This window comes from Dreissena polymorpha, chromosome 12 (assembly GCF_020536995.1).
Source record: "Dreissena polymorpha isolate Duluth1 chromosome 12, UMN_Dpol_1.0, whole genome shotgun sequence".
NCBI classification, from domain to species: Eukaryota; Metazoa; Mollusca; class Bivalvia; order Myida; family Dreissenidae; genus Dreissena; species Dreissena polymorpha.
The window spans coordinates 54,409,230-54,435,479 of NC_068366.1; the positions used below are offsets into that span (position 1 = coordinate 54,409,230).

General features: G+C 34.2%; 1 protein-coding gene across 1 annotated transcript in view; it reads left to right on the plus strand.

The window, feature by feature from the left end:
• LOC127852784 (receptor-type tyrosine-protein phosphatase beta-like) overlaps positions 1 to 26,250 on the plus strand; it is a 109,588-nt gene that overhangs the window by 40,747 nt on the left and 42,591 nt on the right. The window contains exons 6-15 of the mRNA XM_052386751.1: positions 619 to 831; positions 1,149 to 1,235; positions 5,529 to 5,704; positions 8,129 to 8,324; positions 10,848 to 11,012; positions 13,789 to 13,917; positions 15,494 to 15,759; positions 17,039 to 17,105; positions 17,454 to 17,630; positions 18,762 to 18,866. Coding sequence (XP_052242711.1) covers positions 619 to 831; positions 1,149 to 1,235; positions 5,529 to 5,704; positions 8,129 to 8,324; positions 10,848 to 11,012; positions 13,789 to 13,917; positions 15,494 to 15,759; positions 17,039 to 17,105; positions 17,454 to 17,630; positions 18,762 to 18,866 — 1,581 coding nt within the window. The remainder of the gene's footprint in view (positions 1 to 618; positions 832 to 1,148; positions 1,236 to 5,528; positions 5,705 to 8,128; positions 8,325 to 10,847; positions 11,013 to 13,788; positions 13,918 to 15,493; positions 15,760 to 17,038; positions 17,106 to 17,453; positions 17,631 to 18,761; positions 18,867 to 26,250) is intronic.

The window sequence follows — 26,250 nt, forward strand, 5'->3', positions numbered from 1 at the left end:
TTCCACTAAGAATATGACTATATTACGTTGAACATATTGAATATGAACAGTTTCCCCATGATGGCAAATTACGTTATACTGTCAAGCACTTGAATATTCGAGCACGCTGTCCTCTGACAACTCATGTTCACTTTCTGCTCTAAAAGTTGTGTGTCAGTTTGAAACTGTGAAAGGAGTTCAATTCTCAAAATAAAGGAAATTACTTTATTCACCTGACCCATTCCTCCAATGTTTCATATTGCCAAAGCAACAAGCACTTATGCTAAATTATAGATTAACTGAAAATAATTAGATGGATATTCATGTTGGTATATTATGATGTTAAGTATATTGAACTCACCATTAAGTTCTGTTATGTCAACTGAACACTTGGTTTCATATTGACTTTTAATGTATTTGTTTTTTTTAATGGGGGCCCTGGAAGTTTACTTGTCCAGACAATTTGTATTGTCCTGACAATACAAATTTAAGTATAATGTAGTTCACAATTATAGACAGACACATCAGTTTTTATAATTAGAAGACTTTTCTCTCCAATCTTATAATTATAAGATGCCTTAATTTTCAATTATCCAGGAGAGCGTTTTGGGCAATCACAACACTCTTGTTCAATTTCAGGACCAAGTGAGCCTAGAGGTTTGAAGGCCAATGCAACAGGAAATGATACAATACAACTGAACTGGACAGCGCCTCTGGAACCCAATGGGGATTTACAACATTATGAAGTCTGTTATGAATATAAACTCTACAATGACACAGATTTTGAAAAACAACAATGTCAAAATACTTCTTCAGCTGAGAATAGTTTTAAACTCCAAGGTTTGGTTTCTGGTATGTTTATATATATATATATATTTTGTATTTCTTTTTTTGACATGGAAAGAATCTGATTGGTCCATGTGTGCACATTATAAATTGTATTTTATGAAAAATAAAATAAAAAACATAAAAATTATGGGTTATAAAAACATATATGAATCTACCTACAAAACACTAGTTAAAGTATTGTACTACTTCTTTTGATATTTCCTTCTTTACAACTTTAATTGAACTGGACCCATTCCCAAAGCTGCAAGAACAATTGCTTATTGCCATGACAACTGATTTGAGACTTAGTGATCTCTTTATTTTGTGTTGAACAATTACAGGCGCATTCTACAACATCAGTGTCAAAGCATGGAATGACGAATATTCGGGTAATGAATCATTGATCCAAAGCAGAACTGTTGAAGCAGGTAAGTGTGAAGCATTTCTTTAGGGCTTTATTGTCTGCAATACATTTGAACATATTTTGCTCGATACACTTAGAATGAAGTAATATTAGATGCATGTATCATCAGGCACAGATTTACCAGGGGGTTGGGGTAGAAGGGCAAGTGCCCCCCCAGCCGCTAAAGCCTTCTTTTTTTCGTGTAAGTGTTTTTTTTGTGTGAAACAAAGTTGGCCAGATGTTCCGATTTACCCGATCTCTGACAGAAGACATGCCATTTCCAACCTTACTGCCTACTATCCACAGGGAGTCACCTGTTGTACGTTAAGACTCAATTATCACCGTCGCAAGAATATCTTTAGTGCAATATGCTCTCTTTTCGGCAGATATTTTAAGCGTCTTGGTAATATTAAGCGTCTGTCATGTACACAAAATAAGCGTCTGGATGATCTCGAACCTTGTTTGAATGGCAAGTATACCAATTAACACTGTATTGTCAGATGTAATAAACATGGGAACATAAGATATGGAGACTTTTCTTGCGGTATTTAATACAGCGTATCACGGCATTGTCCTTATAAAAACTGGAGCAAAAGGCCACAACACTGGATCGATTTTTTGGTCTATCCAACAAACCAAAAAACACGGGAGTCTGATTCTGAGCCAAAGTTGTCGAGTCTAAGGTAAGAATTTATTTTAAAAAATGTATTATAATGCGTTTTTTGGGCTAAGTTTATTCAGTATGTTTTAGGTTTAACTCTAAAATATTGAAATAAAGGAATAAAAAGATTGAGCGTAAATTTATTAACAAATTTCTTTTATACTAATAGTACAATAAATAAAGCCCATACAATGATAAACACTGTATGCCTGTTCCGCTCTGTATACACCTTATAGATATTAATTTCATTAAAATTGAATTTTATCAAAAGTTTTGTGCACTTTTTTCAGCTTTTGCATTTTTAACTAATAACATTCACATTTTATCACTCCCTGATAAAATATGGTAATTGAAATATTGATCAGACCAACAGTATTTATGTATATTTTGAAATAAATTGTTTTCATTGTTAATTCAACTAATTCTACATTTCTATATACTCTTTCTTTTTTATTTTCAGAACTCGTCATGAAGATGACTGTTAGAGTCCACCTACCAGCTCAGTGTGGTTAAATTTAGCTGCCAGCCCCCTACCATTTGGAGCTACAGTGTATTTGTTACTTGTTGTACTGTTGAATGTCAATTACAATTTTAAATATAAAATTAAACATCTTTAACAGACAGCGTTTTATATTTACTTCTTACCCCCCCCCACCCCCGCATTTGTTTTATGGAACAAATTGTGTGCCCCCCCCCCCCCCCCAGTTATGTCCTCTCTGGATCTGGCCCTGATCATGGAAAAGTGTAAAGAACATTTATCTGTTTGATTGAGTAAAATTTATTTTCCAACATGCATATTGAATAATTATCAGAGGAATATGTTATTATCTTGACTACCCGTACTGTCAAACTAATATTATTCATTTGTACACTAATATTTGTGAATTTTCGTTGGTGTGCTCACCCTCAAATTTAAATGTTTGACAAAAGTGTATGTCCAAAGTCTTAAATCCGAAACATAATTATATAAGAAGGTATGATGTCAGACTAAAGGAGGAACAACTAGTTTTGATGTGTAGGTATATGTGTAAGCATACTAGCTTAAATAGGCACCTTCTTACTTGAAGGTAACCATGGAAGTCTTGAAAATCCCGGGTTGCTATACACTTCAACACTAGTATTTTGAACACTGATAATCAGAAGTCACCATTATTTCAAAGTATTTTCGGGTCCAGATTGTGGTTTTTCTATGTTTAATGTAAAATTTCATTGTTAATCTGAACTTTGTTAAACCGAAGAAATCGTTAATTCGAAGTAATCCTGTTGGCCTCAACACTATAATTCGTGCCTAATTATCAATCTTTTATCCGAAGTCAAAACTGCAAAACACTGAGTGTAATTTCACACCTTTGTCATCTGCATGTGGCGCGTCAAAAGTCGATAATTACACCCTAATAACATGTGTAGCGTGTTAATTTTATAATGTGGTCAGAAGCCTATAATGACTATTTATGTATTTTTGCATTCTTAAGTAACAAACAAACGTGTCACGTTATGTCTAAGTAAATGTGGCCAAATGAAATGCAAATATATAAACTATACCTTTTTAACAAAAATAATTACAAATTGTATGATATAAACAAGTCAACCACTGGAGAAGGGCCCGGTACCCAACCCGGGAGGATATCTGGATCGACAGTAACTAAAAAGGGGGTCAAGCGAGGTCCAACGTTTTATCATTACAGAATTAAAGAAGTCTTCTGTCAAATGTTTATTTCGAATTATCATTTATCCGTAGTTTTTTTAACGGTCCCGATGACTTAAAAACAACTGTGTTGAAGTGCATTTAGATATAAAGATGTCTGTTGAGGGCATCTTTAAGGATGGGAAAATGTGATTTTACAATAAGAATTGCAGTATTTGTCAGTTAAGTCTTGACCTACATTATTTGCTCTAATGTTAATTATCATTTAATGTTTTCTTTTCTTTTCAAATATATTAAATTGACAGAATAATTGAAAGGGACAGATTGAGGGACAGTTTGGCCCATTGTTAGCACGTATCAATTCACAGTTTGTTACTGCTCTAATATCACCTTCTTTATAGAACATGCGTGTGTCCGACATTTTGAAGACGAAATTCAGAGTTGTTTAAAAACCTACCTTGCGGTTAGATAATGTCATGAAAATCAATACTAATGATGGATGCAGTCTGACAGTCATATTCCATGCTAAAAGTTTGCGCAGATTTTTTTTTTTTTTACTGGGGACATAACAACGCATATATTCTGTATAGTCTGCAATAACAACGGGCATCTGCTGTATGAAATTCACAATGACATCTTCTTATTCATTTGACTTCTACTTTCAGAATATATATGCGCTTATAGAAAAGGTATTAAATTAAATGAAAAAGAGTCTTACTGGTCAGTAAATACATGTTATAACATCAGATCTTTTACGCTCCTCCTGTAAGATGAGAGCGTTTGGAAAATTCACTCCTCCTTCAAAGATTTTGTTCGTCCATACAAGCAGATTGTGGAATTTTAGTTCCTTGATTTTTAGTTTTGGCCCTTTTTGACATAGTTGACAATCCTGGTTATTTGATTGGGCTATGGCTGATGGGCGGAATCCTTCTTGTTGGCGGCACCAAATTGGTTTGCAGTCAATTTTGTTACCAAAAGAAGAAAAACAGTATCTGCTTATAAATTTTTTATGGAGGTATTTATTTTGACATTTTGTGTGTAAGTTGCTTATATGAAGACCTTGAAATGCCAATGGCACAGTAAATAATGCTCAATTGGTCATTGTCGGCTCGAGTACTAAAATGTACTTACATGTACCCCGGGTACTCTTAAGTATACTTGTACCCCGGGTGCATACTAAATATAGTAAATATACTAAAACCTACATGGGAATTTTAACGCTAAATCGGTCGTTGTCAGCTATTTTTTTTTTAAATAAATTATGTTCACATTCATGTAAATTTTGTAGGATAAACAATATCGTTTTACGGTCATTGTTAGCGTGTTTTACGACATCGGACTTTGGGCGGGAATACTTAAGAGAACCGGGGTACATTTTAGTAAGTTCCCGAGCTGACAATGACCAATGAAGCGTTAATAATAGTACATTAATTGGTAAAAGATTTAAAACCTGGTTTCATAGCATTGCAATGTTTCTTGTTGACATTAACCAACATGCTTGTTTTGTATTATCACTTGCTGGAACTCTACAAAGGTTGGTTGTGGTTATGTACAGCATGGCATGGCAGGTGGATTTTTTTTAGAATTTATGGCAGTGTAGTGTGAAACACTATGTTGATTTTATCATAAACAATCTCTAGTTATCAAGTGACCCTCAAATTAGTTGAATTCAACTGGTTGCATTACAAATTGGATTCCAGGGGATAAGAGCAGATTTCCTCGGATTTAATATGGAAAATTGTGAAGATCTTCTTGTCTGAAACTATTGGTTGGACTGCAACATAACTTCACAGAAATGTTTCCTTTCAAGATCATATACCAAATCCTTTCAAGTTATGACATGTATTTCACTAGAAAACAAACTAAGAAATTTCACTATATGTTGTTTGCATGTAAATTACATTTTGCTGTAATTTCAGTTTAGGTTTAAAAAAACATAGAATCATGTAGCCATAAAATAATGTTTGACATAAATGATTGATACTGGCTTTAAAGATTTCTGTGCATTTCAGAACCAGGCCAAGTTTACAATCTGAGTGGAAGCTCGACCAACGACTCCGTCACCTTCACTTGGGGCCGTCCACTTTCTCCAAATGGTGACATTGATGAGTATAAGCTGGTGCTGTTCTGGCTGAACGCACATTTTTGTAATGTTATACTGCACGTAGAGGCAAAAAATACAAGCGTTGTAAGTTGCTAATTGATTATTTTTCTGTTGGTACATACTGGTTTTCATACAGTCCATACAATATAAAATTGGGCTTCTAGAAATTCCAAATGATCATTATATCTTAAATAAAATAAATAATTTAACTGATGACAATTATGACAGTACAATGTCCCAAAACTGATTCTTTTAAAACTAAATGATACTCATGTCAGGTGTTGAGTGCACTGGTAATTGCTATGTGGTAACTAAGAGTAATAAAAACCTCGGAATTTAGTTGGAGCATCAGTATAGCTTGCCATCATCAACCCGACATTGCCCTTGAAGTGTGAATGTATTAAAATACAATTACAGTGAATATAGTTTCAAATCTATAATAGTGGTAAAGTTAAATCGATGAAAGCATATCACATTATATATTTTCATTGTAAGAGCATCATTTAATTTGAAAAATACATGCACAAACAAAAAGGAGCACAAAAATAGAAACAAAGTTGAGCAAGTTATTAAGCAAGTGGAGTGTGTGTTTCATGTCAATAAAATTTAGTGTATTGGCAAGCCAGTGTTTTTTTTCATTCAAAATCGGGTCCAGTAACCGGACCCATTCCCAATGTAAAAAAGTATATATTTTTAGCTCACCTGTCACAAAGTGACATGGTGAGCTTATGGGACCATGTGATGTCTGGCGTCCGTTGTGTGTGCGTGCATGCATCATTCAACAATTTATTTGATAGACAGTAGAGGTCACAGTTTTCATCCAATCTTCATGAAATTTGGTCAGAATGTTTATCTTGATGAAACTGGGTTGGGATTGTATTTGGGTCATCGGGGGTCAAAAACTAGATCACTAGGTCAAATAATAGAAAAACCATGTGTAGACAATAGAGGTCACAGTTTTCATCCAATCTTTATGAAATTTGGTCAGAATATTTATCTTGATGAAATCTGGGTTGGGATTGTATTAGGGTCATCTGGGGTCAAAAACTAGGTCACAAGGTCAAATAATAGTAAAACCTTGTGTAGACAATAGAGGTCACAGTTTTCATCCAATCTTTATGAAATGTGGTCAGAATGTTTATCTTGATGAAATCTGAGTTGGGATTGTATTTGGGTCATCTGGGGTCAAAATCTAGGTCACTAGGTCAAATAATGGACAAACCTTGTGTAGACATTAGATTTCACAGTTTCATCCAATCTTCATGAAATTTGGTCAGAATGTTTATCTTGATGAAATCTAGGTTGGGATTGTATAAGGGTCATCTGGGGTCAGAAAATAGGTCACTAGGTCAAATAATAGAAAAACCTTGTGTAGACAATAGAGGTCACAGTTTTTATCAGATATTAATGAAAAATGGTCAAAATCTGTGTTGGGATCAAATTTGGGTCATTTAGGGTCAAACACTAGGTCTCTAGGTCAAAGTTTAAAAAACCCACTTGTGTAGACAGTAGAGGTCACAGTTTTCATCCAAACTTAATAAAATATGGCCAGAATCTTAATCTTGATGAAATCTGGGTTGGGATTGTATTTGGGTCATCTGTGGTCAAAAACTAGGTCACTAGGTCAAATCATAGAAAAACCTTGTGTAGACAATATTGGTCATAGTTTTCATCTGATCTTAATGAAATGTGGTTAGAATGTTTATCTTGATATTATCTGATTTTGGATCCTATATGGGTCATCTGGGGTCAAAAATTAGGTCACCGGGCCAATTCTAGTAAAACCTTGTGTAGATGAAAGAGGTCACAGTTTTCATCACGTCTTACTGAAATTTTGTCAGAATGTATTAATTGATGAAATCTGGCTTGGGATTGTATATGGGTCTGATAGAATTTAAGTTGATGTAGCAAGGTTAGTCAGGTGAGCGATTCAGGGCCATCATGGCCCTCTTGTTTCACAAATGGGAGCTAAAAATTCCCAATGGAAGGTTTAAAAAAAAAATTTTTTTTTTTTTTTTAGATCTCAATTATTTTGTTCATCTCCAATCCATATAAGTTCAACCTTAGTAAATATAATACTGGACACACTTGTATCCTCAATTTTGAAGCATTTGTTAGACAAACAACAGTAACACTAATTTCCTAAGTTTAGTCAAAACACCGTGAATTTTCCCAATCAAAAGGAACCCGGCCCCATTCCCAAAATGGTGGAAAAAACACTGCAAGCTTTAACACATTCAATTCTCAGAATGTTCTTCCGAATAAAAACAATACATGGTGCAATATTCAATATTGCTCATCTGCATGTACCATAATTCATCATGAATTATTTGCAGCTTTATACCCCCAAATTTAAATTTAAAAAGTTTGTTAAGGTTATTTATTGATACTACATTATTCTGACTGTAAATTTGAGTAAAAATTCATTGTGCCAGCGTTAATATCAGTAATTGATGCCATGTTTGTTTTTCCAGATTGCTACACCCAATTATTCTTTGTTCTTTTAAGCCTGAGCCGTGGTGTTTAACTAATTGCGCAGCTAACAGCTCAGAGAGCTCTTTACCATTGGAATATAACCAGAAGAACATGAATGTTACCATCTGTGGACTGCAACCATATACTAATTATTCAGCAGTTGTAAAGGCAAGAACAAGAGCTGGCGAAGGAATTTATTCTGAAAAAAGTGTTATGACCAAAATCGGTGGTAAGTACTGCATTTTGAAGGTGGTTGTTGGAGACTGGAAGAAGTATATAAAAGTTATTCATGTATAATTCAACGATGCAAAGCAGAAGGGGAATCATAGGAAGGCCTGTCCTGCAACTGTATGACTGTCAGTCATGTTGGCTCAAGGTCAAGGTCATATTTAAGGCAAAAGTCTAAGCCTCAAATGTAGTTCGGGAGAGGGGGGGGGAGGCGGTTAATGGGGGTGGGCATAGTTTGTACAATTAACAACGCCATGCGTAATTTGATGTAATGACATAACGACATGATTCAAATTAACTGAGTTGTAAATTAATCTGTTTAATAATGTACGATGAAATTTACAGCAAAGTCATGGATTATTTCGAGTCCAGTTTAATTTCCTTTTCAATTTCTTTATGTCCAGTTAATTTCTCCAAACATACTGCAATTTTACATTCACAAATTTGTCCATGCATACCAGTAAGTAAGATAACAAACAATCCGCAATGAACTACATGGCTGGACTTTTTCTCACGCTATCTCAGCCTTACTCCAATCGCACTGTCCAACCAACTTGAATAATACATGCATGTAATAATCTCATATACTTTGAAACATTCAATGGCCACTTGTGCAAACAATTTGACATAAGGGCGAGGAAATGTTATCTGAAAATTAATTAGTTGCTGCTGTATGTTTGAATAATTTAGTAAAATTGGGTTATAATGTTAATACTATGATGTCCAACAATAATTAATTGTAAGAAATATTTGTATATGTTTTCTTTTATATGCTTTATGTGACACTTAAACTACCTTGTTCAAGAACAGTATTTCATTTAAACAAATAATATTTATTTTAAAGGCAAGACAAAGCATTCAATTTGCATCAGCAAACACATTGATTTAAGTTTATTCTTTGAGCTATAAGTTTATCAGAAATCGCTAAATTGAGCCGTTTCAACCTTAAGAAATACCCATATTTTAATGAATACATATAGGTCGTGCTCTGTGAAAAGGGGTTTCGATGCATGTGCATGAAGTGTCCTTCCAGATTAGCCTATGCAGTCCCCACAGGATGAGATTAGGGACAACACCTTCAGCATATTAAGCTGGATTTTTGCGAAGAAGAGACTTTATTAAAACAAAAAATACAATAAAAGTGGAAAGTGTTGTCCCTGATTAGCCTGTGCGGACTGCACAGGCTAATCTGAGATGACACTTTAGGCACATGCATTAAACCCACTTTTCACAGAGCACAGCTCATATGTCAAACAAGTTTGGACACTTTTTGTTGTATAAACTATGTAAGATTAATGTGCTTTCAAACACTTCCACATTATATATTCAAATTATTCAAATTATGTTTGGTACCAGGGTCAATATATGATTTTTCTCATTAAGTAACATAAAGGCATAAGCAAGACCTTAATTGGTATTGTTTATTTGGCAGGTTGGATAAAGAGTAAGGTCACCATTACTTCAAAAAACAATGGTTTTGCTCAATAATTCTTGAGCAACTGTAATTGGGATAATATGTTTTTAGCTCGGCTGTTTTCGGAGAAAACCCGAGGTATTGTCATAGCCAGCTTGTCGTCAGCCATCTGCCGTAGGCGTCGTGCTAAAACCTTAACATTGGCTCTCAAATCAAAGTGCTTCCACCTACAACTTTGAAACTTCGTATGTAGATGCACCTTGATGAGTTCTACACGCCACACCCAGTTTTGGGTCACTAGGTCAAAGGTCAAGGTGACTGTGACCTCTAAAAAAATGAAAATATTCTGACAAGCTTTCGCAGCGAGCGTTAGCACCCGTTATGCGTGCTCTTGTTAGAGTATGCAAGCCTTCCTTACATTACAGTCCCTGTATATTGAGGCCAAAAAAGGTTAAATAAAAAACACACTATAATTAAGTAGGAACACAGTTACAGTAATGAATACACATGTATGGAAGCAAACTTTTCAAATACCTCCAATATAGGATTGCAATAAGGATTAAAAAATGTTTTAACAGTAATGAAAATACATGTATAGAAGCAAACTTTTCAAATACCTCCATTACAGGATTGCAATAAAGATTAAAAAATGTTTTAACAGTAATAAATATACATGTATAGAAGCAAACTTTTCAAATACCTCCAATATAGGATTGCAATAAAGATTAAAAAATGTTTTAACAATTATGAATACACATGTATAGAAGCAAACTTTTCAAATACCTCCATTACAGGATTGCAATAAAGATTAAAACATGTTTTAACAGTAATTAATATACATGTATAGAAGCAAACTTTTCAAATACCTCCAATATAGGATTGCAATAAAGATTAAAAAATGTTTAACAGTAATGAAAATACATGTATAGAAGCAAACTTTTCAAATACCTCCAATATAAGATTGCAATAAAGATTAAAAAATGTTTTAACAGTAATGAATATACATGTATAGAAGCAAACTTTTCAAATACCTCCAATATAGGATTGCAATAATGATTAAATAATATATTAACAAACATATAAATGATAGTTGTGAAAACTTTATTTTAGCGCCAGGACCTGTCAGGAATGTCGACGTGATATACATAGAGAGCACACGTGTGACAGTGACATGGGATATCCCAGAAAGGAACCCTGGTCCTGTGAACTACACAGCTGAGGCCAGAAGTGTCGTCCCAGGCATTAACAATATTACTCGGACCTGCACTGCTCAGAGTATGAGCACAAATTTATTATTTTGTATTCCTCAGCACAATGTTATAAAAATAGAGTTATCAATGCTCTGGAAGAACATTAAAGGGTGTTTTTGCATGATAATTGTTTACAGTACCATTTAAATGATATTCATGTATATACAAATCTTTGCCAGCCATATTGCTTATTATAGTATTAGAATATTAGACTTTGCCTAACCGTTCGAAGGCAATTGTGTCATGGATAGTCATGTTGTTTGCCTTGCAACCAGTAGGTTACAGGTTTTATCTCCTTTTGGGGAGTCTTTTCAAGATCTTTGTTAAGGCAGTAGCAAGTATTCGTTACTGGTTTTGAGTAGAATCCAGAGTTTCTCCATGATCCTTTGATGTTATATGCAATCAAGCTAAAGGAACTTTATATATGTAAACGAAGTGTGTTGAATGCAATATGGGTACAGCTACAGCAACAGTCGTCCCATTAATGACCATAGTTGAAGATATTTATTTAAGAATTCAGTTGATTACTTTTACAGTTGACACTATTACAAGTAAGTTAAAATATGCAGATCTAGAATGAAACTTGAAACCTGGCTATGATTCTATATAGTTCTTGTAAATTTCTTTCTGTTAAATCTGTTCAATGAATGCATGGAGATGAACAACAATTTCTATTCATTTGAAAATTTTCAATTTATTATGGAATTCTTGGATTTGATTCAAGACAAAAAATACATTTAGGATAAATGTTCAATACTTCAGATTTTAACATAGTTTAGTTTTGTATGCCCCCGGATCGAATGATTGGGGGTATATTGTTTTTGGCCTGTCTGTCTGTCTGTCATTCTGTTCCAAAACTTGAACCTTGGTTAATGTTTTGCGATAACTTTTGCTATATTGAAGATAGCAACTTGATATTTGTCGTGCATGTGTATCCTATGGAGCTGCATATTTTGAGTGGTGAAAGGTCAAGGTCATCCTTCAAAGTCAAAGATATGGCTTCAAAGTGGTGCTGTAGGGGGCATTGTGTTTCTGACAAACACATCTCTTGTTTAATACATATTTTTGTTAAATGTTTATTGATTTTTAAAGTACATACAACAAATTATTACAAATGTCAAAACTCAGTTTGGGGTTAGAGAAATATATTCTTAGCTATTGTAATTTTATGATTTTATGATGAGTCAGTATAATGTTAAATGTTCAATTTTGGAATTAGCATTAACATATCCATAGTGTCAAAGTCAAGAATCCAATGGAAAGCAATTTAACTTGCATGTTTGAAAATTTGACTTTGTTTTATTTAGTTAATTTTGATATGAAAAAATCATTCAAACAAGAAATTCTCTCTGTCAAAGTTATCATTGTATTGTGGATCCCACTTTTAGTAACCTCTATGTCTCGGTGAGTGAATGTATCAGTGTGTGAGAGCCTGCGTGCATCTGTCTGAGAGTGTCAGACTGTAACTTCATCTTACATCATGCAGTTTTAAAATAACTCACCACATGTGTTCACTGTGGGAAAACTGCATGCTATGTGTGAGACACAGATCACTAGCTGAAAGATCAAGGTCACTCTTAGAGGTTACAGGTCAAATTTAGTAGGCACGATTCACGAAAAGATTTAAAAAAAAAATTGTGAATATTTACTTAATCTTCTATTATTGAGTCATAAATTGGGTAATGCAGATTTCATCAAACTTGCAAAAAATATTTTAGGCTTACATCGGAGTTTGTCTCATGACTAGGTACATGCAGTCTTGTAAACATCTTTTATTCCTTTGTATATGACCTTTAAGTAAAGTTATATTGAATTGCATCCTAAAACATCTGATTGACCGTCCTTGGTCATTTGTTATTTCCAAGAACTATGTCACTTTTATGCCCCGATCTATAGATCGGGGGTATATTGTTTTTGCCCTGTCTGTCTGTCTGTCTGCCTGTCTGTCTGTCTGTCTGTCTGTCTGTCTGTCTGTTTGTCTGTTTGTCTGTCTGTCATTCTGTCCCAAAACTTTAACCTTGGTAAAAGTTTGATAACTTTTGCAATATTGAACATAGCAACTTGATATTTACCATGCATGTGCATCTCATGGAGCTGCTCATTTTGAGTGGTGAAAAGTAAAGGTCAACGTCATCCTTCAAGGTCAAAGGTCAAAAATTTAAAAAAAAAATTATTTCTCCATTCAATCACTTACTTACTTCTCGTTGAGCTGCACATTTTGAGTGATGAAAGGTCAAGGTCAACCTTAAAGATCAAAGGTCAAATATATGGCTTCAAAGCGGCGCAGAAGGGGGTTTTGTGTTTTTGACAAACACATCTCTTGTTGAAAGTGTAATTGTTTTGCATTAATGATATAATAACACTACACTATTTTTTCTGAATCATTTCCATGCTTTGATAAATTTTAAATATTCATAACCATGTAAGTACTAAATTGTATATCCCTGAGTGCAAATGTAATTTATTATTTCCGACTGTTTGACTTGTCATAATATGCATGGGTATCGACTATAAATCTGACAATTAATGTGCACATGATAGCGAATGTCTGCGAGATATAACATTAGTGATGGGCAAAAGGTGATTTCATGCGCCCTTATATGCGCTTAATGTGATTCTTTGCTCATTTTATTTTATTTGCAACATATGGATAAGCTATTGTTCAAACTTTCTTTATGATTGAACGTCACCAGCTATAATTTGAAAGGTCATCCAGCTAGATCGCTATGAAACACTGTAAGAAGAAGGCTTTACCAAACTGAAAACAATGTGTAAAAGAGTTACGCTTCACTATATTTCAGACTTTACTTCCGAAAATTGCACAATTACGGGACTTGAAGAGGACTGGATGTATGAAGTTTCTGTAACAGCAGCAACTTCGGGGGAAAAAAGTGAAGCTAGATCCTTGAACTTTACTACACTTCCAGCAGGTACTCATGTCTTTGATATTTAAAATCATGTTGTAAAAAACAAAATTAACATTTCTATGGAAAATATCAAAAATGTGAATTTATATTTATATTAAACTGTAAATAATAAAGACATTGGAACATACTGAACATAAAAATAATGTGTAAATCGAATACATAATATTTTACTATGTCTAAATTTATTTTTTAACTGGGCTTGGTATTGACTTTAAAATGTGTGCAATCAGTCTTACTTGTTTTAATTGAAACCAATTTATTTGAGCTTCATGGCATCGAAAACCTTGGAGTATTAACCTCTGGAATCTATTGCCTGGACAGAAAGACACCAAGTACTGGTTCTACTGGTGAACCTTACTCAAGACCGTTTCATTAAGCCTGAGGCTGTTGATGCAGTCGAGCTCAAATAAATAGGTTTAAACTAAAATTCATACATGCTTTGACTGTGTTTGACTGTTTATCTCCTTTATTGCCCAATTTATTAATGCATGTCATTTCATCATGTAAATAGGCTCAATACATTAAAGCTGCTATATCACAATTTCGCTACTGGAACATCAATATATAAGCATTTTAATAGGGTGAAAATGTAATAACTCCACTACTGATATTCACACTGATTACAACTTGATTGTGTCCAATCCAGATCTTTCATCCCTGTCATGAAGCTTGTTTTGATTATTCTGTTCTTTTTACAATTGTTTCAACCCTGCCAGTTACATGTAGCAACTTGAGTTGGATTTATATGAAAAGGTTGAATATTGAAAAACTATTAAAAACAACTCCTGATACTTTTTGAGGTATAGACACCAGATCTATTTCCATTGAGTGAATCGCTAGACTGCTATGAAAACAACGTACCGAAGTCATAATTATAAATTGTAAACTATTTTGGAAACAGCTTTTTATAGTGGCCTTTGGAGGTTAGTGGCTAGTTAAGATACGCTTACCATTACTCCAATATTTTACCCAATGAAAAGCACTGATAAACAACTGCAAAGCCCAACTCACTACCTAGGCAAGCCTTAACTCACAATTAGCTAGACAAACTCCAACTAACTATAAGCTTGGCAAACCCTAACTCACTATGAACGAGACAAACCCCAACTCACTATTAGGTAGACAAACCCCAACTCACTATTAGCTAGACAAAATCTAACTATTAACTAGACAAACTCCAACTAACAATTAGCTAGACAAATCCCAACTCACTATGAGCGAGACAAATCCCAACTCACTATTAGACAGACCCCATTTCACTATTAGCTAGACAAACTCCAATTAACTATTAGCTAGACAAACTCCAATTAACAATTCATAGCTAGACAAACCCCAACTAACAATTAGCTAGACAAACCCCAACTCACTATTACTGGTAGCTAGACAAACCCCAACTCACTATTAGCTAGACAAATCCATACTCAATATTAGCTAGACAAACTCTAACTAACACTTAGCTAGACAAAGTCCAACTTACCATTAGCTAGACAAACCCCAACTCACTATTAGCTAAACAAATGGGGGAATGAGCAACTTTTGCATGCTTTTCTATTAAGAGTGTTTTTTTTTGGTATTTCAGCACCTGGTGCAGTGGCAGAAGTTAAGGTCGACTATTTTGATGACTTGACCAATCAAGACAATTGTGATGCAAGCAAAGTCAAAGTTACCTGGTGGGAGCCAGGATTGTTTGATAGGAATGATTATATTGACCAATACAAGATAAAATATGATAATGCACCAGATGTACCATTTAATGTCACAGACGTTGATAGGTATCGCCTGGAGAACAGGAATAGTATGACACATCTTACTGGACTCACAGCAGAGAAAAAATATGACTCAAAGGTGTGTGTTTAAAGAATTTCTTTTTTAATTATTGTGGTATGTAAAATGAATTGTTGTGATTGATACTATACACATGATTTGATACATTTAAATATCTACTATTGTTAAAGGTAATTGGTTTAAAAGAAAGTTTAAAATATAGCTGTGTCCAACATGTACAAAATTAGTCGCTAAATTTTATGTATGTCCATGTAACTGTTTGTTTGTTGGTGCAAGTGTTTTAATTTCTTTCCTTATTGTGTGCATAACATATAATAATTAAAACACAATTATAAAAACATAAATGCACACTGACTGCTTAGACTGAAAACAGAAATTAAAGAAAAACATGGGACCAAATGTCTAGGGTGGCACAAATTTGTTGAAATGACTGTCAGGGATGTCAAAACTATATATGATCTAATCTACCGGTATAGGATGGCAAAATACTGTTAGTAAGGAACCAATGTCTGGAATGTCAACATTATCTAGGATCCAATGTTTAGCATGTCAAAATACTTATAATAGAAACCAATGTCCAAGGTGTCAAAATACTGTTGGAACCAATATCAACGTCATAATAATGCGATAATTGGTCTCCCTCTGTAAAAAAAAGAATACAAACAACTGTCTATTGAAACTGATGTCTGGAATTCATTGACAACCTCTTAGGGCTTTCCACTTTCATATTTGTATTATGAATTATGCAAACATGTTATAAGTTTGTGATGTGAATTTCTTCCAAATTTCTCAAGTAATTAACTTGGAACATGAAATAAGTCATCAGCATGAAGTGGAAACATGAAAGATACAGTGATCTACATGTTCTTGAGTTATGTGCCCTTGAACTTAAACATTTTTATTAAAAAAGCATAAAGGTTGTATGTTTGTGAAGCAAACTTCTTGTGCATTTCTCAAGCAATTAAATTGAAACTTTAAATATGGCCTCACCATGAAGTGTACATAATGTGCAAGACATCATTTTCATGTTCAGTGACTTACTACATTCTGAGATATGATAGTCATTTTTAAAGGCAGAAGCAAATAATGCACACAATTTGTGAAGTGAGCTACTTCCATGTTTCCCAAGCTATTCCATGAAAACTTGGAATATTGAAAAATGTCTTCACCATTCAGACAATTTTCAAGTGCAGTAATTTACTTATTCTTGAGTAATGTGCCATTAAAGTAAGCCATGGGAATGGTTTCTAAGTCTGCAACAAAAAGTCGCAGGTGTATTTAACTTTAACTATAACTTTATGGTCAACCTCAGTTTTTGAATGGTATTTTGTGCTTGTAGATCTTTGCTGTTGGGAAAAAAACTGTAGGTGCAGAAAAAGATTTCAATTTTACTACAAAAACATGTGGTAAGTATTTGATACTCTGCCATGTTTAGGTTGTATTTATAGTTGATTGTATATACAAGGTACGCAGTATGAATTTTGTATGAATATTTTTGTTTTAACAAATGGTGGTTGGTTTCCACATTTAATCAAGGTCTACCATTATATGCTTTTTAGACATTAAATTTCATCTCAAAACATTTTATAATAATTATATATATACCTTTTTTTCTCATACATGTACAAGAATAGATGTGCGTCATATTTGATTGCTGATTCATACAATTTGCCATGTTTGAATAAAGTTAAATTATTTGAGTCTTATAAAACGCTTGACAGCATTTTTCCTTCATTGGTTTTCACAATGTTTAGCTCCGCCACCTTGGTATATCAAAGAACATGGAACGATACTAGCAGATGGTTCCACCTTCTCATCCGTTACCGTGACGATGAAGGCTGCGTTTTTTAAAAATAGTGCACAAGGGGAAATAAAGTCGAGAGGGCTTATAATAAGCAAGGAAACTGCTGCCACATTGAGGACAAAGAGAAGTATATAGATATGTTGTGACTATGGAGTATTGGACTGTAATTTGTAAGGTCCTGACACAATCTGGTTGAGATGTTTGAACTACCGTGATTACTTGCTTACCGTTAACCCTTTAATACTTAGATGCGTACTTTGACGCATTTGTAGTCCATTAGACAGTTGAATTAAATTAAAGACCTAAGTTCTTTCATACTAGATTGAAGTTTTAAAGGCTTCATTTCTAACCTTTAGATACTTATGAGCAGCAAACAGCATCAAACCGGAAAAGACTGCGAGTTACTCACAGTCTGTTATGGTTTTATGATGTTTGAATATAGCTATTTTCACTTTGCTTCTGAGTGGGAAAGGGTTTAAAATGATTCTTCTCTCCAATATGAATTCTATTCTAATTATTACAGAAAAAAACATAAATACAAAAGGGTTCTTTCAATCAGAAGTGAACTATATATGTTTTAATAAAACAAATATTTACATATGAAAATGTAGGGATTAACTATATTTCACTGTCATTTATTTGTTCTATTTGCTACATGCAAAAAAATATTTACTGTGGATATTACACTTACTTGCATTTTACCTTTGTACCTTGAATTTGATTTGTTTGTTATGAATAAGGACTTACACTTCAAGTTGATGCATAGAAAAAGTTATTGTCCTAAATTGTTTAAAAAAATTTGCAGTAGACCCAAAAATAATATGACCAGAAAATGAAACATTACAGTTATCGATTCTAATCAACCTGACCAAAATTAAAAGACCACATTGCCAACGCTTAGTGGTTTAGGTTTTCTAAGCCTCACAAATAATATACTCATCTGTATTGAATACTAACCTAGCATTCTCGATAAATTCGACAATAGAATCATTGGTATTATCTTTGTAAAATAAAATTTAGTGAAGCAAGTTTTGATCATCATTCTGGGATCATTCCCAAGATCTTACAAGACTCCAAGTACTGGTTCTACCCAGGAAACAGTCCCGAGAGTGTCCCGAGAGTTTCAATCAAACTTTAATAAAATAGTTTTATAGGAAACAAAACCGTTTTGTATTTGAATTTAAGGTGTAGTTGTTAACTGTTTCATTGAACATATTGGCAGATACTTTTCCTGAAATATGAGTGTTTTTGTTTTCAGGTATCCCAGAAGACAATTTAAATGCAACAACATGGCAAAATGCTTATACGAATAATTTCAACATTCCATACAAAATCTACCTATCAAAAAACGATATTTCAAATGGTAAATTCAATTTATTTGTGTCTATTTGGTTTAACAGAACTTTTTTGTTGCACATGATATATTTATTCTCCATTCTCATTGAAATTAAATCCTAACATTTGACTCATTGGTTATGGTTTTTTAGCTCATCTATTTTTTTTTTAAAAATTATGAGCTATTGTCATCACCTTGGCGTTGGCGTCTGCGTCGGCGTCCGGTTAAGTTTTGCGTTTAAGTCCACTTTTCTCAGAAAGTATCAATGCTATTGCATTCAAACTTGGTGCACTTACTTACTATCATGAGGGGACTGGGCAGGCAAAGTAAGATAACTCTGGCATGCATTTTGACAGAATTATGTGCCCTTTTTATACAAAGAAAATTGAAAATTTTGGTTAAGTTTTGTGTTTAGGTCCATTTTATTCCTTAAGTATCAAAGCTATTGCTTTCATACTTGCAACACTTTTTAACTATCATAAGGGGACTGTGCAGGCAAAGTTATGTAACTCTGACTGGCATTTTGACAGAATTATGTGCCCTTTTTATACTTAGAAAATTGAAAATTTGGTTAAGTTTTGTGTTTAGGTAGACTATTCCTAAAGTATCAAAACTATTGCTTTCATACTTGCAACACTTACTAACTATCATAAGGGGACTGTGCAGGCAAAGTTATGTAACTCTGACTGGCATTTACGGAATTATGGGCCCTTTAGACTTAGAAAATTGAAAATTTGGTTAAGTTTTGTGTTTTGGTCCACTTTACCCCAAAAGTATCATAGATATTGCTTTCATACTTGGAACACTCATATACTATCATAAGGGGACAGTAAAGGACAAGTTGCATAACTCTGGTTGTCATTTTTACAGAATTATGGCCCTTTTTGACTTAGTAACTTTGAATATATGGTTAAATTTTGTGTTTAGATCCACTTTCCTTCTAAAGTATCAAGGCTATTGCTTGCAAACTTAAAATACTTTCATGCTATCATGAGGTTACTGTACCTGGCAAGTTGAATTTTACCTTGACCTTTGAATGACCTTGACTGTCAAGGTCAAATTATTAAATTTTGCTAAAATTGCCATAATTTCTTTATTTATGATTAGATTTGATTGATACTTTGACAAAACAACTCTTACCTGACATACCACAATAGACTCCACCCAAACCATCCCCCATGCCCCCCCCCCCCGAATCCCCCCCCCCCCCCAAAAAAGTTTTGTTTTTTTGTTTTTTTAAGATCATCTTATAAATGACCACCACATCCTCACACTATACCCCGCCCCAACCCCCCCCCTCCCCACACCCCCCCCAAATTATTTTTTTTGAAACGGTTAAAATAAACAAATATTTATTTTTATTATTTTATTTTTGAAATACCGTCAAGAATCCCCCCCCCCCCAAAAAAAAAAATAATTTTTTTTTTTTTTTAGCATTTTTTTTTCATTTTTGGAAGATAATGTAATAAATGACCACACCCCCACACTATACACCCTCTCCACTCCACTCCTCTCTCATTTGTGATTGAAATTGAGATAGGTCCCTTGACTTTTAAAAATAAAAATAGATGAGCGGTCTGCACCCACAAGGCGGTGCTCTTGTTTATCAGACGACATCCCATGAGAGGTCATGTTCAGTTGACCTTTTAGTTGAAAAATAGCTGGTGTATGTTTTTTCCGACATATATAGTAGCTAATTCAGCAAGTGTTTCATTTTAATTATGCCCCCCTTCGAAGAAGAGGGGGTATATTGCTTTGCTCATGTCGGTCTGTCGGTCTGTCTGTCGGTCGGTCTGTCTGTCGGTCTGTCGGTCCGTCCACCAGGTGGTTGTCAGATGATAACTCAAGAACGCTTAGGCCTAGGATCATAAAACTTCATAGGAACATTGACCATGACTTGCAGATGACCCCTATTGATTTTGAGGTCACTTGGTCAAAGGTCAAGGTCACAGGTGAAGGTCACAGTTACTGGAAATAGGCATTTTAAGGATTTAGCATGGTTCAAACAAGGGAAACAACTACCGTTTATGCATGTTCTTTTTGTTACAGCATTTGCAGGCTGTCAAGCGGTCATACTTTTTCCTACTTTTTCCTACTATTTCCTACTTTTTCATCAGGATCCTACTTTTTCCTATTTTTTTACCAAATCTTCCTACTATTCCTACTTTTTCATTTTCAATGGAGAATTATTTTTTTTAAAGAGTTAATTTAGTAAACTTGCAGGATGAATGAATCTATGGCATGACTGTATCCCTGTTAATGTGCATTCATCTAGATGAGACCTGACAACCCATGCTGACTGTCTGCTAGCACCTCTTCAGGAGCATAAATATTTTTTTCTTATGTAACTTTTAAAATTATTGACAAGTTTTTTTTTGAAGTAAAAATAGTGCCTTGTTTACTTCCTTAGCATTTGTACACTGCAGACTTCACTACCTTACACAGTTCCCAGTGATGCAAGAGCTGAGGGAACCCATTGTTTATTCCAGTTTTATTTTGTTTCCATTGACAACAATTTGACCAAACCTTATGCATGTTTACATGATATTGCTGTTTGGAATGTAGAGATATAGAGATACATGTATTGTATGAGTGGTTATGTAATATGGAATTTATTACACAAGTTATTGGAAAAAAGATAAAACTGATGCTTTGCCGAGTTTTCATCATTTACAAATATAATGTAATAAATTCTGTATTACATGACAACGGATATGATGTTCTATTGATATCATAGGTACATCATGTTAAGTAATTAAAGATAAATGCACAGAGCCTAAATGCCCTGATACATTTTTATGCTCCCGGTAGGGTGGCATATTGCAGTTGTACTGTCAGACCGTTTGTCTGTCTGTCTGTCTGTCTGTGTGTGTGTGTCCGTCCGAAAACTTTAATATGGGCCATACCTTTTGCAATATTGAAGATAGCAACTTGATATTTGGCATGCATGTGTATCTTATGAAGCTGCACATTTTGAGTGGTAAAAGGTGAAGGTCATCCTTCAAGGTCAAAAGTTAAAAAATACAATCCAAGGGAAGTAATAAGCTTTAAAAGGGAGATAATTTCTAAACCTGCCAAATGATATATTGAAATTTTATTTCAAAGCTGCGCAATAGTGGGCATTGTGTTTCGGTGTTTCGGACAAACACAAGTCTTGTCTTATGATGCCATAGCTAGTGAGGTAACTTCAAGGTATTAAAGCGAAGTATTAAAATTATTAAACGGCATTATTACACTCCCGCAAAGTCATCAATAATGTAAAAGCCATTATTTGAAACTGGAATAAACAATGTAGTGCAACTGTTTCATTGCCCAATCAATGATGTCATAAAAGATGTCAGGTGATAAGGTCCTATCTCCAGTTGCATAATCTGCTCTGCAATGACCAGTCATTTTGAATGTAACTTAAGTCATTATAACTGCACCCTATTGTCAATTTAAAGGTTTCACAATGTAGCTGTAGCAGAGCATTGACACTGCTTTATATACTAGTATTAATCTTGTACAACAAGTTGGTGTATCACTAAATAAATTTGGTCTTCTGCTTAAGGATATAACATGCACAATATATTACCATTTTTATATCGATACACAGAAGACCTCTAACCACTTATTTGATGATACACCAAAATGAACAGCATCTAATTACATGTATACTTCTTTATCAGGGTAGCTTTGCTTGAAACTTAATTATCATAGATACACTATAAGTGCTAAAATTCCTAGTGGGAAAACAAAGTTTAACCCTTCATGGATGGAGAAGTTGGACAACAGTGGAAAAACACTGGGATCATGGTGCAAGAGAGATACCGGCAATGAGTTTGCAAGATATTGTACTGTCTGAATGAAGTCCATCTTGTAGTATTTCTGGTGCTAATCAACTTATAAGTCATGCAGATGGATAAAAACACAAGGAAAACATGAAATACATGCATGATAACTCACAAAAGCGTTTGTTTGGAAGTGCCCAAAAGCCAAGCAGCTCTCAGGGTTGTGGGGATAAATCTATCTGTATGCAAGTACATCCATCACACAAGGAACAGGTACAAAAGGCTGAAATCTTCTGGGCCCTTAAGGTAGCTTCAAGTGGGTATCCATACAGAACATGTGATGGCACTCCTGCTCTGTTTCAAGCTATGTTTCCTGGACCTGTGTCTAAAAAATAAGTATTATGTATTCCTACTTTTGAGGGAAAAGTTCCTACTTTTTCCTTCTTTTTTCCTACTTTTCTTGCAAAAGTAGTTCCTATTTTTTCCTACTTTTTCAAAAAAAGGTCACTTGACAGCCTGTGAAAATAAACATTTTTTTATGATATAAGCTCAGTTTTCTAAATTTGCAAAAATAAAAACCAATTGATATTTGCACATTTCAGTAACCATAAGACTACTTTATAGTTAAATATATTTTATTTGTAAATTTTATAATAATCTATATATTTTTAGCTCATCTATTTTTTGAAGAAAAAAAAAGCTATTATCACCTTGGCGTTGGTGTCGGCGTCCCGTTAAGTTTTGCGTTTAGGTCCACTTTTCTCATTAAGTATCAATGCTATTGCATTCAAACTTGGTACACTTACTTACTATCGTGAGGGGACTGGGCAGGCAAAGTTAGATAACTCTGGCGTGAATTTTGTTAGAATTATGTGCCCTTTTTATACTAAGAAAATTGAAAATTTTGGTTAAGTTTTGTGTTTAGGTCCATTTATTCCTTAAGTACCCAAGCTATTGCTTTCATACTTGCAACACTTACTAACTATCATAAGGGGACTGTGCAGGCAAAGTTATGTAACTCTGACTGGCATTTTGACAGAATTATTTGCCCTTTTTATACTTAGAAAATTGAAAAGTTGGTTAAGTTTTGTGTTTTGGTCCACTTTTACCCCTAAAGTATCATTGATATTGCTTCATACTTGGAACACTCACAAACTATCATAAGGGGACAGTAAAGAACAAGTTGCAGAACTCTGGTTGTCATTTTTATGGAATAATGGCCCTTTTTTGACTTAGGTACTTTGAATATATGGTTAAATTTTGTGTTTAGATCCACTTTACTTATATAGTATCAAGGCTATTGCTTTCAAACTTCAAATACTTTCATGCTATCATGAGGGTACTGTACCTGGCAAGTTGAATTTTACCTTGACTCTTGAATGATCTTGACTCTCAAGGTCAAATTATTATTATTATTATTTTTTTTTTTAAAGATCATCCAATAAATGACCACCACACCCTCACACTATACCAGGCCCAAACCCCCCTCCCCCCTTAATGTTTTTTTTTTTTGAAACATGTTTTTTTCAATTTTTTTTCATTTTTGGAAGATAATTTAATAAATGACCACACACCCACACTATACACCCTCTCCACTCCACCCCTCCCTCCTTTGTGATTGAAATTGAGATAGGTCCCTTCACCTTTAAAAAGAAAAATAGATGAGCGGTCTGCACCCGCAAGGCTCTTGTTATTACTATTGTTGCAAGCCTAACTTGTTGTGCTTTTAAAATACATAAAAACATATTGTTGACAACTAGAATATTATTTAATATCATTATTAAGCAAAAGTAAGTCCCCACTTCCAACCTTACCCCAGCCAGCTAAACCGGTAGAGTGCTGATCTGTGACTCACTCATGGGTTGGTAAGTTTGAGCCTCAACTCGGGTTCATCCCTTAGAAATAATTTCACCTAGCTACCCTGTCTGTAACCAAAATGGCAGTTGAGGGTCACTGGCATATGTGTATCAAATACATTGCAACTATGTGCTTATGATAACATTTCCTGTAGATTCAACCACTGAGCAGGTTAACTAAGTTAACCCCATTTTATTAATGAAAAAAATTCAATATAGTATCAAAAAGACAAACCAACTAGTACTTACTAGTACTATCATAAGGAACATCATCCATTAATCATCTGTACTTTCAGGTCTTTGCTCTGCTTCAACAACAGGAATTCGCATTTGGTTAATGTTTTTCTGTGTTAATCATAGGGATTACAATTTATAATATTTCACCCCAACAACAAAATCTTTACAATGATAGTATCCATTTTACAGTCAGGTTTTATTTCTATTAGGTTTAAAACTAAATAGTGAATCAGTTTTTGGGATGAGCTGGTACCATGCACACACACAAGCTCTCGTACACTTTTAAGCAAGTATTTGGACTGTCACAGTTATTGTTTGTTGGAATGTCTCAGACTAACCAGCATGTACAAGCAGTCATCACTTAAGCATTTTTGAACATGAACTAGACCGAATCTTTATGCATTAAAAGAACAGATTAATATACCCACTAGCCCGACTACACTGCAACGCCGATATATCGCGGTTGGTGGGGTCCAAAGATTGCGAGCGTGATATATCCGGCGTGCGATATAACTCGAGAAATGTCTTACTTAATTGTATTGCAGTTTATTTGTCAAATTTCCCCTATGTTTTCATTTTATATAGGGCGCTGTTAAATATTTGTATAGTAATAATTGCAAACCAATTCTTCAATAAACATTTTCAAAACTACACACGTATCTGCATTTATCATAAAAAACAAAATATAGTTATATTTTTTATTGTCATGTACGATCGCTCGCGAATCAGCTAAAAGAATTCTTGCCGTAAAAAACGTATTAAATATAATTGTGCATAGATTCGAATTTACTCCAATAAATAGTCCTAATGAATGAACTGAAACAGCGTAACAGTAACAATACAGAGTGTTTGAATTATATTTTATTAAGAGGAAATGTCAAAGCCACATAATTCGCAAGATACCGAGGTCCTTGAGTTGAAATTTACAACGAAACTTTTAATGGAAATTAAATTATCTCAATGTTGTACCCGCTTCGAAACTTTTATTTACAAATAAATACACCCATGCCAATTTTTGCGCGCTGTTTATCAGGACAAAGAAATTCATGACCAGTACCAAAATTTAAAGATTTGTATACCAGTAAACTGCCATCAATATTACCTTTGCAATGACACTAATTGGTTATTTCTTAAGTGTTAAAAATAACCCCAGCCCTGTGTAAAAACACTGTCACTTATCGACTGTTTTTCACGCTTCACTGCGAGCCATAGTAAGCCGCGACATATAGGGTGCAAATACTAGCTAGAACCGTTTTTTTTGTTTAAGTTAGCTAATTCTCAGATTAAAACATGTCATTTATTATCATGCTCGTCCGATTTTTGGGAGCTATAGCCAAAGCACGATATATTGGACAGCGCGATATAACGGTCTGCGATATATCGGCGTTGCAGTGTATATGAATCTGGAAATTTAATAGCCCAAATTACAATTCTTCCAACATTGATAATTGTCTTGTTTTGAACAAATCTGCCATGAACGGGTGGTTAATGGTGATAGCCTCACACACAACCAATTAAGGGATAACTGTGATGCAGGTGAAAGTTTCA